Source organism: Tachyglossus aculeatus, chromosome X1 (assembly GCF_015852505.1).
Source record: "Tachyglossus aculeatus isolate mTacAcu1 chromosome X1, mTacAcu1.pri, whole genome shotgun sequence".
NCBI classification, from domain to species: domain Eukaryota; kingdom Metazoa; phylum Chordata; class Mammalia; order Monotremata; family Tachyglossidae; genus Tachyglossus; species Tachyglossus aculeatus.
This window is the reverse complement of record NC_052101.1, coordinates 118,459,012-118,473,321: the sequence shown is the minus strand read 5'-3', so window position 1 is coordinate 118,473,321 and position 14,310 is coordinate 118,459,012. Positions and strand designations below refer to the sequence as shown.

General features: G+C 43.5%; 1 protein-coding gene across 11 annotated transcripts in view; it reads left to right on the top strand.

Annotated features, from left to right (window-relative positions):
• EPS15L1 (epidermal growth factor receptor pathway substrate 15 like 1) overlaps positions 1-14,310 on the top strand; it is a 153,649-nt gene that overhangs the window by 120,544 nt on the left and 18,795 nt on the right. For 9 of the 11 annotated variants that reach the window (XM_038740018.1, XM_038740015.1, XM_038740016.1 and 6 more), the window contains one exon: positions 12,559-12,758. The exons of the other annotated variants lie outside the window; for them this stretch is intronic. In XM_038740018.1, the coding sequence (XP_038595946.1) occupies positions 12,559-12,758 (200 nt within the window). Of the gene's footprint in view, positions 1-12,558; positions 12,759-14,310 lie in introns of those variants that run through there. 11 annotated transcript variants of the gene reach the window in all.

The window sequence follows — 14,310 nt, the reverse complement described above, 5'->3', positions numbered from 1 at the left end:
ACTAATAATAATGATAATGGTGGTATTTAAGTGCTTACTGTGTGCTAAGCACTGGAGTAGATATGCAGGTCCCATATGGGGCTCACAGTCCTGAAAGGAGGGAGACCAGGTACTGAGTCCCCATTTTGCAGATGAGGGAACTGAGGCACAGAGAAGTTAAGTTACTTGCCTAAGGTCACAGACCAAGTAGGAGGTGGTCAGGATTAGAAGCCATTTCATTCGTGCATTTAGTTGTGTTTATTGAGCACTGAACTAAGCGCATGGGAAGATACATTACAACAACAGACACATTCCCTGCCCGCAACGAGCTTACAGTCTAGAAGGGGAGAGACAGACATCAATACAAATAAATTACAGATATGTACATAAGTGCTGGGGGGCTGGGCAGGGACGGGGGGAGGAAGGACAAAGGGAGCAAGTCAGAGTGACACAGGAAGGAGTGGGAGATGAGGAAAGAGGGGGCTTAGTTTGGGAAGGCTTCTTGGAGGAGATGAGTCTTCAATAAGGCTCCGAAACGGGAAGAGTAATTGTCTGGCGGATTTGAGGAGGGAGGGCGTTCCAGACCAGAGGCAGGATGTGGGCCAGGGGCACAGTAGGCGCAGTGAGAAGGTCAGCACTAGAGGAGTCAAGTGTGCGGACTGGGTTGTAGAAAGAGAGTAGCGAGGCGAGGTAGGAAGGGACAAGGGCCTGACTCCCCAGGCCCATAGTCTATCCATTAGGCCATGCTGCTTCCCACTCACATAATCACTCGGCATTTACTGTCGGATTTTTCAGACAAGGGAACAGTGAAGTGCCCTGGCTGAAAACTGAATAGGATCTGCCCCCCTATATTGAACACGGTGATGGTATTTGTTAAGTACTTACTATGTGTCAAGCACTGTTTTAAGCACTGGGGTAGATACAGGGTAATCAGGTTGGACACAGTCCCTGTCCCACATGGGGCTCACGGTCTTCATCCTCATTTTCCAGATTAGGTAACTGAGGGCCAGAGAAGTGAAGTGACTTGACCAAGATCACACAGCAGACAAGTGGTGGAGCTGGGATTAGACCCCAGTCCCGAGCGCTATCCAGTACTCCACACTGCTTCTCTGTGTCTGTGTCCGTGAGGGAAAAACTTATTCTTTGGTAGACTAATTCATTTCTGACCTGAGCTCTGTATAGGACAAGCACCACGTTAAGCAACACTTTACTGTTAGCCAGGTGTGCAGATTGATTGATTTATTTTGGGAATGATGTGTTATACTAGTCCTTGTTCATCCTAGCCTATTCCAGGAGCTGATCTTGTAAGCGTGCTTGATTGGTAGCCTGTAATTCATTCAATCATATTTATTGAGCATTTACTGTATGCAGAGCACTGTACTAAGCGCTTGGGAAGTACAAGTTGGCAACATAATATTCCCCCCACTTCCCCTCCCCGGTCCGCACTGAGCTCTGTCCCCCACACCTTACTGACACTTTGGTCGAAGGGTAAGTCACCAGTTCAGATATACTAATAGCACTGTTCTTAGAAGAAAGTACAAGATCACCGACTTCCCTGAGCAGGAGCTGTCAATCAAATGAGCTAGTGGGACAATCAGGAGATAGTCCCAGAGGAAAAAGACTCCGTTTCCGTAAACTTAGCCTAACATTTTTCTGTTCTACTATCATGAGTTGTGAAAGGACTAGAAGCAAATCCCTCTGCTGTTAACTGGCTAAGAAGTTGGATATTGTTAATAATAGTGATGGCATTTGTTAAGCGCTTACTATGTGCCAAGCACTGTTCTAAGTGCTGAGGTATATACAGAGTAATCAGGTTGTCCCACGTGGGGCTCACACTTTTAATCCCCATTTTCCAGATGAGGTAACTGAGGCACAGAGAAGTGAAGTGACTTGCCCAAGGTCACACAGCAGACAAGTGGCAGAGGCAGGATTAGAACCCACATCCTCTGACTCCCAAGCCCGAGCTCTTTCCACTAAACCATGAACAACAACAATAATAATAATAGTATTAATTGTCGTGCTTGTTAAGCACTTACTGTGTGCCAAGCACTGTTCTAAGCACTGGGGTAGATACATGGCAATCAGGTTAGACACAGTCCTTGTCCCACATGGGGCTCACACTCTTAATCCCCATTTTACAGATGAGGTAACTGAGGACTAGAGAAGTGAAGTGACTTACCCAAGGTCACAGAGAAGTCGTGTGGCTGAGTCGGGATTAGAACCCAGCGTGGTTTAGGGGAAAGAGCACAGGTTTGGGAGTCAGAGTAAGTGGATTCTAATCCCGGCTCTGCTGCTGACTGCTGTGTGACCTTGGGCAAGTCACTTCACTTCTCTAGTCCTCAGTTACCTCATATGTAAAATGAGGATTAAGACTGTGGGCCCCACTTGTGGCAACCTGATTACCTTCTATCTACCCCAGCACTTAGAACAGTGCCTGGCACATAGTAAGCACTTAAATACCATAATAATAACTATTATTATTATTATTATTAACCCGATCACCTCTGATATCTATTCTATTTATTTTATTTTGTTAGTACGTTTGGTTTTGTTCTCTGTCTCCCCCTTTTAGACTGTGAGCCCACTGTTGCGTAGGGACTGTCTCTATATGTTGCCAATTTGTACTTCCCAAGCGCTTAGTACAGTGCTCTGCACATAGTAAGTGCTCAATAAATACGATTGATGATGATGATGATTATTATTATTATTATTAGCCCAGGTCCTTCTGACTCCTAGGCCCATGTTCTGTCCACTAAACCACACATGAAATGTTTTCAAATTGCCATTCAATTTGTCCTGTGCAGTCTCAGCCTGGGCTGACAACTGTGCGCAAAGCCAGGGGAGAATTTGGGTCAGTTGTTCCTAAAATTGATACTGGAGCACTTTGATAGGCATTAGGGTGCTGGGGAGGTCATTTGCAAAGTAATTGTGCCTGCAGTTACGGGAAAGACTTCTTTTCGTCTCTGGACCGTAAGCTCCTTGTGAGCAGGGAACATGTCTGCCAACTCAGTTGTATTGTACTTTCCCGAGCGCTCAGTAAATGCCACTGATTGATTGATTGAAGGTAGTGGAGTGTTCCAGGCCAGAGGAACAGTGTAAGTCAAGAGTATGGTTCATTTAGGCAAGCTTTGAAGGAGAGTAGTGGGTGAAGAGAGACAGTGTGTGAGCTGAGGAAAACTGGTGACGGGCCATGAAGCCAACAGTAAGGAGATTCTGTCAAATGCAGAGAAGGGAAGTGGGTAGTCATTGGGGGCTTCCTCCAATCAATCAGTAGCATTTATTGAGCGCTTACTATTTGCAGATCATTAATAATAATAATGATGGCATTTATTAAGCGCTTACTATGTGCAAAGCACTGTTCTAAGCGCTGGGGGGATACAGGGTGATCAGGTTGTCCCACGGCGGGCTCACAGTCAATCCCCAGACTGTGAGCATTGTATTTAGTGCTTGGGAGAGGAGCAGCAAGGTGTAGTGGATTCAGCTCGGGCCTTGGAGTCAAAGAGTCATGGGTTCGAATGCTGGCTCTGCCACTTGTCTGCTCTGCTGCCTTGGGCAAACCACTTCACTTCTCTGTGCCTCAGTTCTCTCATCTGTAAAATGGGGATGAAGACTGGGAGCCCTATGTGGGACAGGGACTGGGTCCAACCCCATTTGCTTGTATCCACCCCAGCGCTTAATGCAGTGGAGTCAGAGGTCATGGGTTCAAATCCCGGCTCCGCCAATTGTCAGCTGTGTGACTTTGGGCAAGTCATGTAACTTCTCTATGCCTGTTACCTCATCTGTAAAATGGGGATTAAGACTGTGAGCCCCCCGTGGGACAACCTGATCACCTTGTAACCTCCCCAGCGCTTAGAACAGTGCTTTGCCCATAGTAAGTGCTTAATAAATGCCATTATTATTATTATTACTACAATACAACAGAATTAGCCAACCCGTTCCCTGCCCATAACGAGCTTACAGTCCAGAGGGGGAAAAGACATTAATATGAATGAACAAATGATTTATAATATATAACTTAACGATATGTGCCTAAGTGCTGTGGGGTTGGGGGAGGGGTGAATATCAAATGTCTTCAAATGTCATTTTTTGGACGACGGTCCCGGCAGCTGAGTATAAGATAGGCTGAAGAGGCCAGAGGCAGGGAGATCGGGATGTGACTGGAATTATTGAGATTTATACGGTTCTTTAGAATTATTCTTAAAAATACCTGACTCACCCAGAAATTGAAATCCTTATTTTGTTTAAATAAATTTGAATATCTAATATTGTATGCATTTTTGCTTAATATAAAATTCTTTAGTTATTTCAAGTGTTAGTAGTAATAGTGTTACATGTTTACTGTGTGCAAAGCACTGTATTTAAGTTCTGGGAAAGAATCCACGGTGGGAAATTAGACAGTGTCCCTGGCCCTCAAGGGGCTCATAATCAAAGAATTATCTAATATTTTTTATTTAATTCGTTAATTATTTATATACATTATTTAAGAATTATTTGTTTCATTTATCAATTAAGGTGCCCTCTGCCTCTTAAGACAGGGCCTGAGCGGGTTGCAGGGGCTTACCCCTCCTAACCATGGGCCTCACGGTCTCTATTTTGGTTATCTAGTTTGTATTTGTTCCTTCTCCCCTCTGCCTTTCCTCCTTCTTTGGAGGGGGGCCATGCTGGGGCCCCTTTTGTCTGGTGATCATCAATCATCAATCATATTTATTGAGTGCTTACTGTGTGCAGAGCACTGTACTAAGCGATTGGGAAGTACAAATTGGCAACATATAGAGACAGTCCCTACCCAACAGTGGGCTCACAGTCTAAAAGGGGGAGACAAAACCAAACATACTAACAAAATAAAATAAATAGAATAGATATGTACAAGTAAAATAATTATCTATTCCCAACTGGGTCTTAGTGCCCCTGGCTCTTGAGCAGTAAACAGCTTCCCCAGAATCCTCTGCTTTACTTGGAGCCTTCCCTCACACATGCTAGTTATACGCTGTGCTTGAAGGAGACCTCACTGACCTCATTTTACTTTTATATGGCATTTGTTAAGCACTTAACTATGTGCCGGGCACTGTACTAAGCACTGGGTAGATAGAAGCTAATCAGGTTGGACACAGCTCATGTCCCACATGGGGCTCACAGTCCCAATCCCCATTTTACAGATGAGGGAACTGAGGCCCAGAGAAGTGAAGTGACTTGCCCAAGGTCACACAGCAGACAAGTGGAGCTCTCTAGATTGTAAGCTTGTTATGAGCAGGGAGTATATCTGCTAATTCTGTTGTACTTGCCCAAAGGCCTAAAACAGTGCTCTGCACATAGTAAGTGCTCAATAAGTACCATTGATTGATTAGAACCCAGGTCCTCCTGACACCCAGGCCCGTACTCTACCCACTAGGCCAGGCTACTTCTCCGTGCTTCAGTTTCCTCATCTGTTAAATGGGGATGTAATGTCTGATCTCCCTCCCACTGAGATTGTGAGCCTCATTTCGGACAGGGGCTTGTATCCGAGTTGATGAACTTGTATCTACCTCAGCGCTTAGGACAGCGTTGGACACATAGTAAGCGCTTAACAAATGCCATCATTAGTAGCTTTTCTTGAGTGCCCACTTGGTTCAGTGCATTATTCTAGGTTGGTAAGTACAGAACACAGAAGTGCCCTATTCCTGCCCACAAGGAACTCCCACTCTACCTGGGGAGGCCCACGTAAGTGCTAGAGGTGGCTGAAGGGATGATGTGGATCAGGGTGCTTGGAGGTTAATCCTGAAAGGCTCATTTCAGGAGGTGGGACTTGAGGAGGGCTTTGTGGGTAGAGTGATGGTTTGATGTGGGGAGGAAGGGCGTTCCAAGCTGGGGGAACAGCAAGGGAATGGAGGCAGGAGAGTCGAAAGCGAGGTTTAGCTAGAAGCTTGGCTTGGGAGGAACCAAGGCAGCGAATTGGGGAAGAGCATGTGAAGAGAGTAGATGAGTAAGGTGGAGCAGATGGAGAAGAGTCTGGAAGCTGGTTGTGAGGAGTTTTCATTTTTGTTTGAAGACGGCAGAGGGTTTTCAGGAGAGGAGAGTTGGGGGCCAAGCAATGCTTCAGGAAGATGATCTGGCTAGATTGGAACAGGGAGAGGCTGGATGGAAGTCTAGCTGAGGGAAGGCCAGAGCTTATACCACGGTGGTAACAGTTTTGGGGGAGAGGAAAGGGCAGACCCTAGAGACGTTGGGCCTCTCCACTTGTCTGAAGTTGGCTTCTCTGCTGTGGCCCTTAATAATCAGTCAATCAGTTGTATTTATTGAGTGCTTACTGTGTACAGGGCACTGTACAAGCACTTGGGAGAGTACAGCGCAACAATATAGCAGACACATTCCCTGACCACAACAAGCTTACAGTCTAGAGGGGGACACAGACATTTATATGAATAAATATATTTCGAATATGTACATAAGTGCTGGGGAGCTGGGGCTGGTGAATGAAGGGAACAAGTCTAGGTGATGCAGAAGGAAGAGGAAATGAGGGCTTAGTCAGGGAAGGCCTCTTGGAGCAGATGTGCCTTCAGTAAGACTTTGAAGGGGGCAGAGTAATTGCTCAAGGGGTTGTGTAACTACTACTATTGTCATTATTATTAACAATAATAATAACGATAATAGTTGTGGTATTTGTTAGGGGTTTAATATATGCCGAGCACTGTTCTAATCACTGGGGTTGATACCAGGTCCCACAAGGGGCTCACAGTCTAAGCAGGAGGGAGAACAGGTATTGGCTCCCCCTTTTGCAGATAAGGGAACTGAGGCACAGAGAAGTTAAGTGATGTGCTCAAGGTCACACAGCAGGTAAGCGGTAGAGCCGGGATTCAAACTCAGGTCCTCTGACTCCTAGGCCCATGCTCTTTCCGCCAGGCCTTGCTGCTTCTTGTGTTTAAGGATCTGAAGCCTGCTGGTGTGAGAAAAAAGTGTAACTTGAAAAGTTATTGTTGATGTGTAGTCAATTATGAGCTCTCTGAGTTGATAGGGAAACTGAATGGGTTGAACAGAATTACAGTCTGGTAAATAATGAGCCTGATTCTCTGGACTGCGTACCGGAGAACTGTCAAAAACTCCTAGAAGACAGTCTCATGGGTATACAGAAAGTTAGGTGGGGTAGCAGAAAATGTCTGCCCACAAACATGCTCCGTTTCCTCCCTGTGCACTATCCTAACTCAGTTTGACACACTGAGAATGGGGCTGGGGACTTAGCTTCGATGAGGCCCTCCCAGTGAGTCCTCTGGAGTGCAGTGATAAATTTCTTTACTCCCACTTACTGATTGCCCTACACAACATCTCTTTGAGTTGCGTGAGGGAAGCTGCATCTGGAGACGTTCATTCATTCATTCAGTCGTATTTTATTAAGCTCTTACTGTGTGCAGAGCACTGTACTAAGCACTTGGGAAAGTACAATACAACAACAAACAGTAACATTCCCCGCCCATAACGAGCTCACAGTCTTGGCGGGGAGACAGACATCAATACAAATAAATAAAATGACAGATATGTACATAAGTGCTGTGGAGCTGGGGGGCAGAGGGGAAGAGCACGAGAAGCAGCGTGGTTCAGTGGAAAGAGCCCGGGCTTTGGAGCCAGAGGTCATGGGTTCAAACCCCGGCTCTGCCACTTGTCAGCTGTGTGACTTTGGGCAAGTCACTTAACTTCTCTGTGCCTCAGTGACCTCATCTGTAAAATGGGGATTAAGACTGTGAGCCCCCCGAGGGACAACCTGATCATCTTGTAACCTCCCCAGTGCTTAGAACAGTGCTTTGCACATAGTAAGTGCTTAATAAATGCCATTATTATTATTATTATCATCATTATTATTATTATTATTATGAAGGGTAAAGGGAGCAAGTCGGGGTGATGCAGAAGGGAACGGGAGATGAGAAAAAGTGGGGCTTAATCTAGGAAGGCTTCTTGGAGATGTGCCTTCAGTAAGGCTTTGAAGCGGGGGAGAGTAATTGTGTGTCAGATATGAGGAAGGAGGGCGTTCCAGATACCACAGTAATAATAGTAGTAGTAATGGTACCTTGACGACATCTCTAGAATTCTTCCTTTCCTCTCCATCCACACTGATCCAAGCACTTATCATTTTTCACCTTGATGACTGCATCAGCCTCCCGGCTGACCTTCCTGTCTCCTGCCTCTCCCCTCCCCAGTCCATACTTCACTCTGCTGCCCAGATCGTTTTTCTGAAAAACTGTTCCGTCCCTATCTCCCTACTCCTGAAGGACCTCCAGTAGTTGCTTATCCACCTCTGCATGAGCCCACTGTTGGGTAGGGACCATCTCTATATGTTGCCAACTTGTACTTCCCAAGCGCTTAGTACAGTGCTCTGCACACAGTAAGCGCTCAATAAATACGATTGAATGAATGAATCAAACAGAAGCTCTTTACCATCAGCTTTAAGGCACTCAATCAGTTCTCTCCCTCCTACCTTACCTCTCTGATCTCCTACAACCCAGCCCACCCACTTTGCTCCTCTCACACTCTCTGTACCTCAATCTTGTCTCTCCTGCTGCCGACCCCTTTGCCCACATTATCCCTTGAGCCTTGATCTCCCTCCTCCTTCACATCTGCCACTCTCCCCACCTTCAAGACCTCCTAAAATCACATCTCCGAGAGACCTTCCGTGATTTAAGCCCTCATTTCCCCTCCCCACCACCCCACTTTCTGCGTCACCGGTGCACTTGGCTGTATACTCCTTAAGCACTCAGATACCCCAGCCCCACGGCACTTATGTCTATATTCTTCTACTTTCCTATTTCCCTTCTGTGCAATTTATTTTAATGCCTGCCTTCCCCTGGAACACTGTAAGATCCTTATGGGCAGGGATCGCACCTGTCACCTCTATTGTATTGTACTTTCCCAAGTGCTTAGTACACTGCTCTGCGCACAGTAAGCTCTCAATAAGTGCCATTGGTTGGGTGATTAATAGCATATATTGAGAGGTCACTGGGTGTAGTGCACAATACTGAGTGCTTGGGAAGTACCAAACCAAAGTAACACCTTCCCTAAACCCAAGGAGCACAGCAATTTTTTTTTCCAACCAAGCTAGTCAAAAACCTTGGTTTGAGTGGAGAAAATTGAACGAGGTAGAGGCAAGTTATTTGCCTCTTCACAGCTCTGGGAAGTGTGGTATTCCACCCCCTGAAACTGCAAGGGGAGAATTCTGTGCTCATTCATTTTGGGAAGGGAAATGATAAGGGAAAGCCACATAGCCTAGTGGATAAAGCCCAGGCCTGGGAGCCAGAGGACCTGGGTTCTAATTCATTCATTAATTCAATCGTATTTATTGAGTGCTTACTGTGTGCAGAGCACTGTACTAAGCACTTGGGAAGTACAAGTTGGCAACATAAAGAGACGGTCCCTACCCAACAATGGGCTCACAGTCTAGAAGGGGGAGACAGACAACAAAACAAAACACGTGGACAGGTGTCAAGTCATCAGAATAAATAGAAATAAAGCTAGATGCACATCATTAAGAAAATAAATAGAATAGTAAACATGTACAAGTTAAATAAATAGAGTAATAAATCTGTACAAACATATATACAGGAATTCCGGTTCCGTCACTTGCCTGCTGTGTGACGATGGGCAAGTCACTTCACTTCTCTGGGCCCCCAATTTCCTCAACTGCAAAATGAGGGTTCATCCTGTTCTTCATCTTAGACTGTGAGCCCCATGTGGGACAAGGACCATATCCAGCCTCATTAACTTATATCTACCCCAGTGCTTAGAACAGTGCTTTGCACATAGCGCTTAATAAACGCCATAAAAAAAAGAGTGCTTGACACGTAGTAAGTACGTAACAAATACCATAAAAAAGGAAAGGAAAAGAGACAGGCAATTGATATAATGTAATATTAAACCAAATTTATATTCCATCTTCTCTTTGCCAATGGAAAAGGAAATGTTTACTTTTCCATTTGAAGATTTATAGTTGAGGTTAAGTACCAGTCGCTTAGATGCCCACTTGTTATCACTTGAGACTGAGTAATTTAGCACCTTTGTAGAGATGGGAATAGTATCTAATTACCTATCTCTAAACCACGAAGATGACTAGGAAGTGAAGAATAACCAAAAGCTTAATCTTCTTAATCATTGGAGTTAAGAGCTGTCAGCCACTGCACAGATGGGGAAATGGGACATGTTCTGTGTTTCCTTCATGACATTTGGATGAGTTTGGAAAAGTTTTGGGGAAGTGGTTTTGAATGGGGGTGAAAACACGAAGAATTCTGAATCCAGAAAATGCACTAGTCTTGTAGATAATGGAGTGTCTTTGGAGGAAAAGCAAAGCTGCTTGGGGAAACAGTTTTTACTAGGTGTCAGTTGGCCAATGCTTGCTTTTTTGGAATGAAACTTCCTTGCCTGTGTAGTTTAAACCCCATCAAATACCAGAGTCAAAGAATACAGATGAATTGAGTACTGGCCTGGGATTAAGGAAACCTAGGCTCTAGCCCTTACTCCTTGACTGATCTTGTACTTTGGGCAAATCATTTAACCTCTTTTGTGAAATGGGAGAAAAATGATTGCTCCTAACTGGTTCCTCGGGATGGGGGAAGATAAAATAATAATAATTATAGTATTTGTTAAGCGCTTACTATGTGCCAGCCACTGTGTACGCTGGGGTGGATACAAGCTAATTGGGTTAGACACAGTCCTTGTCCCAGGTTGGGCTCACGGTCTCAGTCCCCATTTTACCGATGAGGTAACTGAGGCCCAGAGAAGTGAAGTGACTTGCCCAAGGTCACACAGCAGAGAAGTGGTGGAGCCGGGATTAGAACCCATGACCTTCTGATTTCCAGGCCCGTACTCTATCCACTATGCCATCTGGCTTCCCCCAAAGAGATGATCTTTGTGAAAATTCTAGGCATTATTATTGCAGTCTCTCCTGCCTTCCTGATGGGAAAAATTACGAAGTGCAATTGTCGTTTGTTTATTAGTTCATTCAGTCATATTTGAGAGCTTACTGTATGCAGAACACTGTACAAAGCACTTGGGAGAGTACAGTATAACAATAAAAAGATACATTCCCTGCCCACAATGACTTTACAGTTTAGCGGGAGAGACAGACATTAATATAAATAAATAAATTACAGATATGTACAGAAGTGCTGTGGGACTGGGACAGGGGAAGAGCAAAGGAAGCAGGTCAAGGTGACGCAGAAGAGAGTGGGAGATGAGAAAAAGTGGGGCTTAGGGAAGGCCTCTTGGAGGAGATGTGCCTTCAGTAAGGCTTTGAAGTGGGGCGGAGTAATTGTCTGTCGGATGTGAGGATGGAGGGCGTTCCAGGCCAGAGGCAGGATGTGGACGAGTGGTCGTTGGCGAGGTAGATGAGATTGAGGTACAGTGAGTAGGCTGGCGTTAGAGGAGCAAAGTGTGAGGGCTGGGTTGTAGTAGGAGGGTAGCCAGGTGAGGTAGGAGGGGGCAAGGCGATTGAGAGCTTTAAAGCCAATGGTATTTCTTAAGGAGTGAAGAAACATGGCCTGAATATTTTTGTTAAAAAATGATCCGGGACAGCAGAGTGAAGTATGGACTGGAATCGGGGGAGACAGGAGATGGGGAATTCAGCAAGGAGCACCTACTGGGCATGGAGCACTGTACTAAGACACCTGAGAACATGGTGTAAGTTAAAAGTATGGTCTTTGCCCTCAAGAAGCTCTTACAGAAAAGCAGACGTCATAATTTTGTTAAGCAGACGTCATAATTTTGTTAAGGGAAGTGCCTGGAAAGAAATGGTGTTAAAATCATGTGTATTAAAAATCAGAATTTGCTCAATATGGAAAATTCTAAAGTCCGGTTGCTTAAGAAAAAATGTACTCGAAATAACCCAGTGTTGTTCACCGAAGGAAAAAAAATAATTCTACATCGTGTTGCTGAGTGATCTTTTTTTTTCCTGTTCGCTGCCTCGCATTCAGTGAAATGAATATATTCTTGATTATCTGTACGCTCCTTTCAGGCGGGGATCACGTCTACCAACTCCAAGCACTTAGTACAGTCCTCTGCACACTAAGTGTTCAATAAATACCATCGACTGACTAGTTAAGAAACTAAACTCTTTTTTTATTCCTGCACCAGTAAAAATGCAGGTTTACACCTGTTTTTATTTGATTTTGCTAAAAAATTGCAGTGTGTTTTTCTGCTCAGCCCTAGATGTTTCTACTCAAAGTGCAATGACAAATGGCTTCTCTTCTTGTTCAGTTTCGCAACACTGAAAATGAATCACTTTTAAACATTTCTGGTCGAAAACTATTTTCAACTCTTGCCTATAATTTGTAGTTATCTTGTCCAAAGCATAAACATGTTATCTTAAATTTATACTCATTTTGTTTATGAAACACTTAAGAAAAAGGAATTTAGAGGCTTGTGTTCCTGGAAAGAAAAAGCAATATTGAAATCTTTCACGATTGCCTGCTGGGGGAATTCTTAGCTATTTTTTTTTTCCAAACAAGGGGAGAGTAGTTTTATAGTGAAAGTGAATCCAGGGCTTTCCACCTAAGGTTTTTGCTTTATCCATGGTAACCTCTCTTTTTTTCCTCTCTCTCTTTTTTTTTTTTCTCCTCAACCTTCCAGGTAAAAGTACACCCGTAAGCCACCTTGGGTCTGCAGATTTTACCAAGGCCCATGATCCGTTTCAGCCATTTGGGGCCGACAGCAGTGACCCTTTTCAAAGTAAAAAGGGGTTTGGGGATCCATTTAGTGGAAAAGATCCTTTTGCTTCTTCGTCTCAAACTACTAAAGACTCTTCCTTGGGGTTTGCAGACTTCAGCTCTGTAAGTTAAGTTCATTGTCTCTGAGCAAACCAATTTCTGCTCTGCTTGTAGCAATCTTTTGGGTTTTGTTTTTTGTTTTGTTTTGTTTCGTTTCTTTAACGGCAGATTTACTGTCCACTGGCTTGTGTGTTTTACTCTTAGTAATTCATGCTGACCCCATTGTTATCCTGTATTACTATATCTGTATAAAAATACATTGTTAATTAAAAAAACCCTGTGCGTTTAAATTCTCTATTTTAAAGGGCATGTTTACTATCCAGTAGTGTAGTAAAATGGACCTTCTCCAGTTCTTTGTAGTAGAATCTTTGTACTGTTTTTGTTGCATGGAGGCTGTTTTGTAATTGATTTTTGGGGAGCTGAGTTGTAAAACCCTTCAGAAGTACTGAACTATTATTCAATAAATCATGTAGGGGGTTTGCCATTCCCTGAAAAGCGAAGGGTTCTGTAAAAGTATTTTTAACCATTTGTGATAAAGTTCTGACAATCCTGTCAAAATGTGTTGTGTGCTGCAAGTATGAATTGTGAAGACCTAAATGTAGGATCTAGGTTGAAGAGAATTAGCTTTAGGTTATAGTTCAAATCACTGGTTCACAGGGGAAAAGTTCACCTAAGAAGAACTTTGCCAAGCCTGTTTTGTAGAATTACACTGCGTTCAGGAAAACTCAAAAGGTCTTTCAGCTAAGACAAGTGCCTTTTCAGGAACAACTGCTTAGGATTTTAAAAGTCTGACTTTGTTTCTAAATGTGAAGAGAGAAAATATTCAGGATTTTAAAACTTTATAAATGTAGTAGAGTGGTTGTTTTCAATATCTACCTTTGGTAAACAAAATCTCTTAAGCCGCTTCAGGTTTCTTCATTTCTTTCATATGTTTATTTAAATAGGTTTCGCTGTGTGTTGCATTGCCATTCAGTAATCTTTTAGTTTTAAATGTTCTTTCAGATTGGAAAACATACTGTTTCCACCAGTAGGTGTGAGATTGATTATTTATAGATGTTTCAACCTTAAGGAATATCAGTCAACCTTCTCACAGTAGAACAGTGCACAGTAAACAGTCATTCTTTTCACCAGATATATGTTGAGGCGAAGTTCACTGAGCAAAGTTTTTTCTAGCTTATTTAACTTACATGAGACACTAAAACTATAAGAACTTCCAGTATTCTGTAAATATTTTATTACTAGCTAATTAAATTCTGTTGACAGTTGGTACCCACTTAAATTCTGTGAATGTATACAAAATGGTGACATTGTTAATAAAGCTCAGAAATAAAACTTGCTTTATCTACAGTTTCTTGAATAGCACTACATTGTGGGGGAGGGGAATATTAAATGTTAATGACGAAACATAGAGTGCCTCATTGCTCAGGTAATGTTTTGGATAGTGAGTAGGAATAAATTCAGAATTGCCTGATAAATTGAGGAAATACAAGGATTAACTTAATAATCCTCAATTTACATCCTGTTTTATTGTTCAGCTCACCCTTAGGAACTAGAAAAAAAAGAGACTCCAGGATCCAGACGTCATTTAGCTGGTCATTGGTCTCCTTAACTGTTC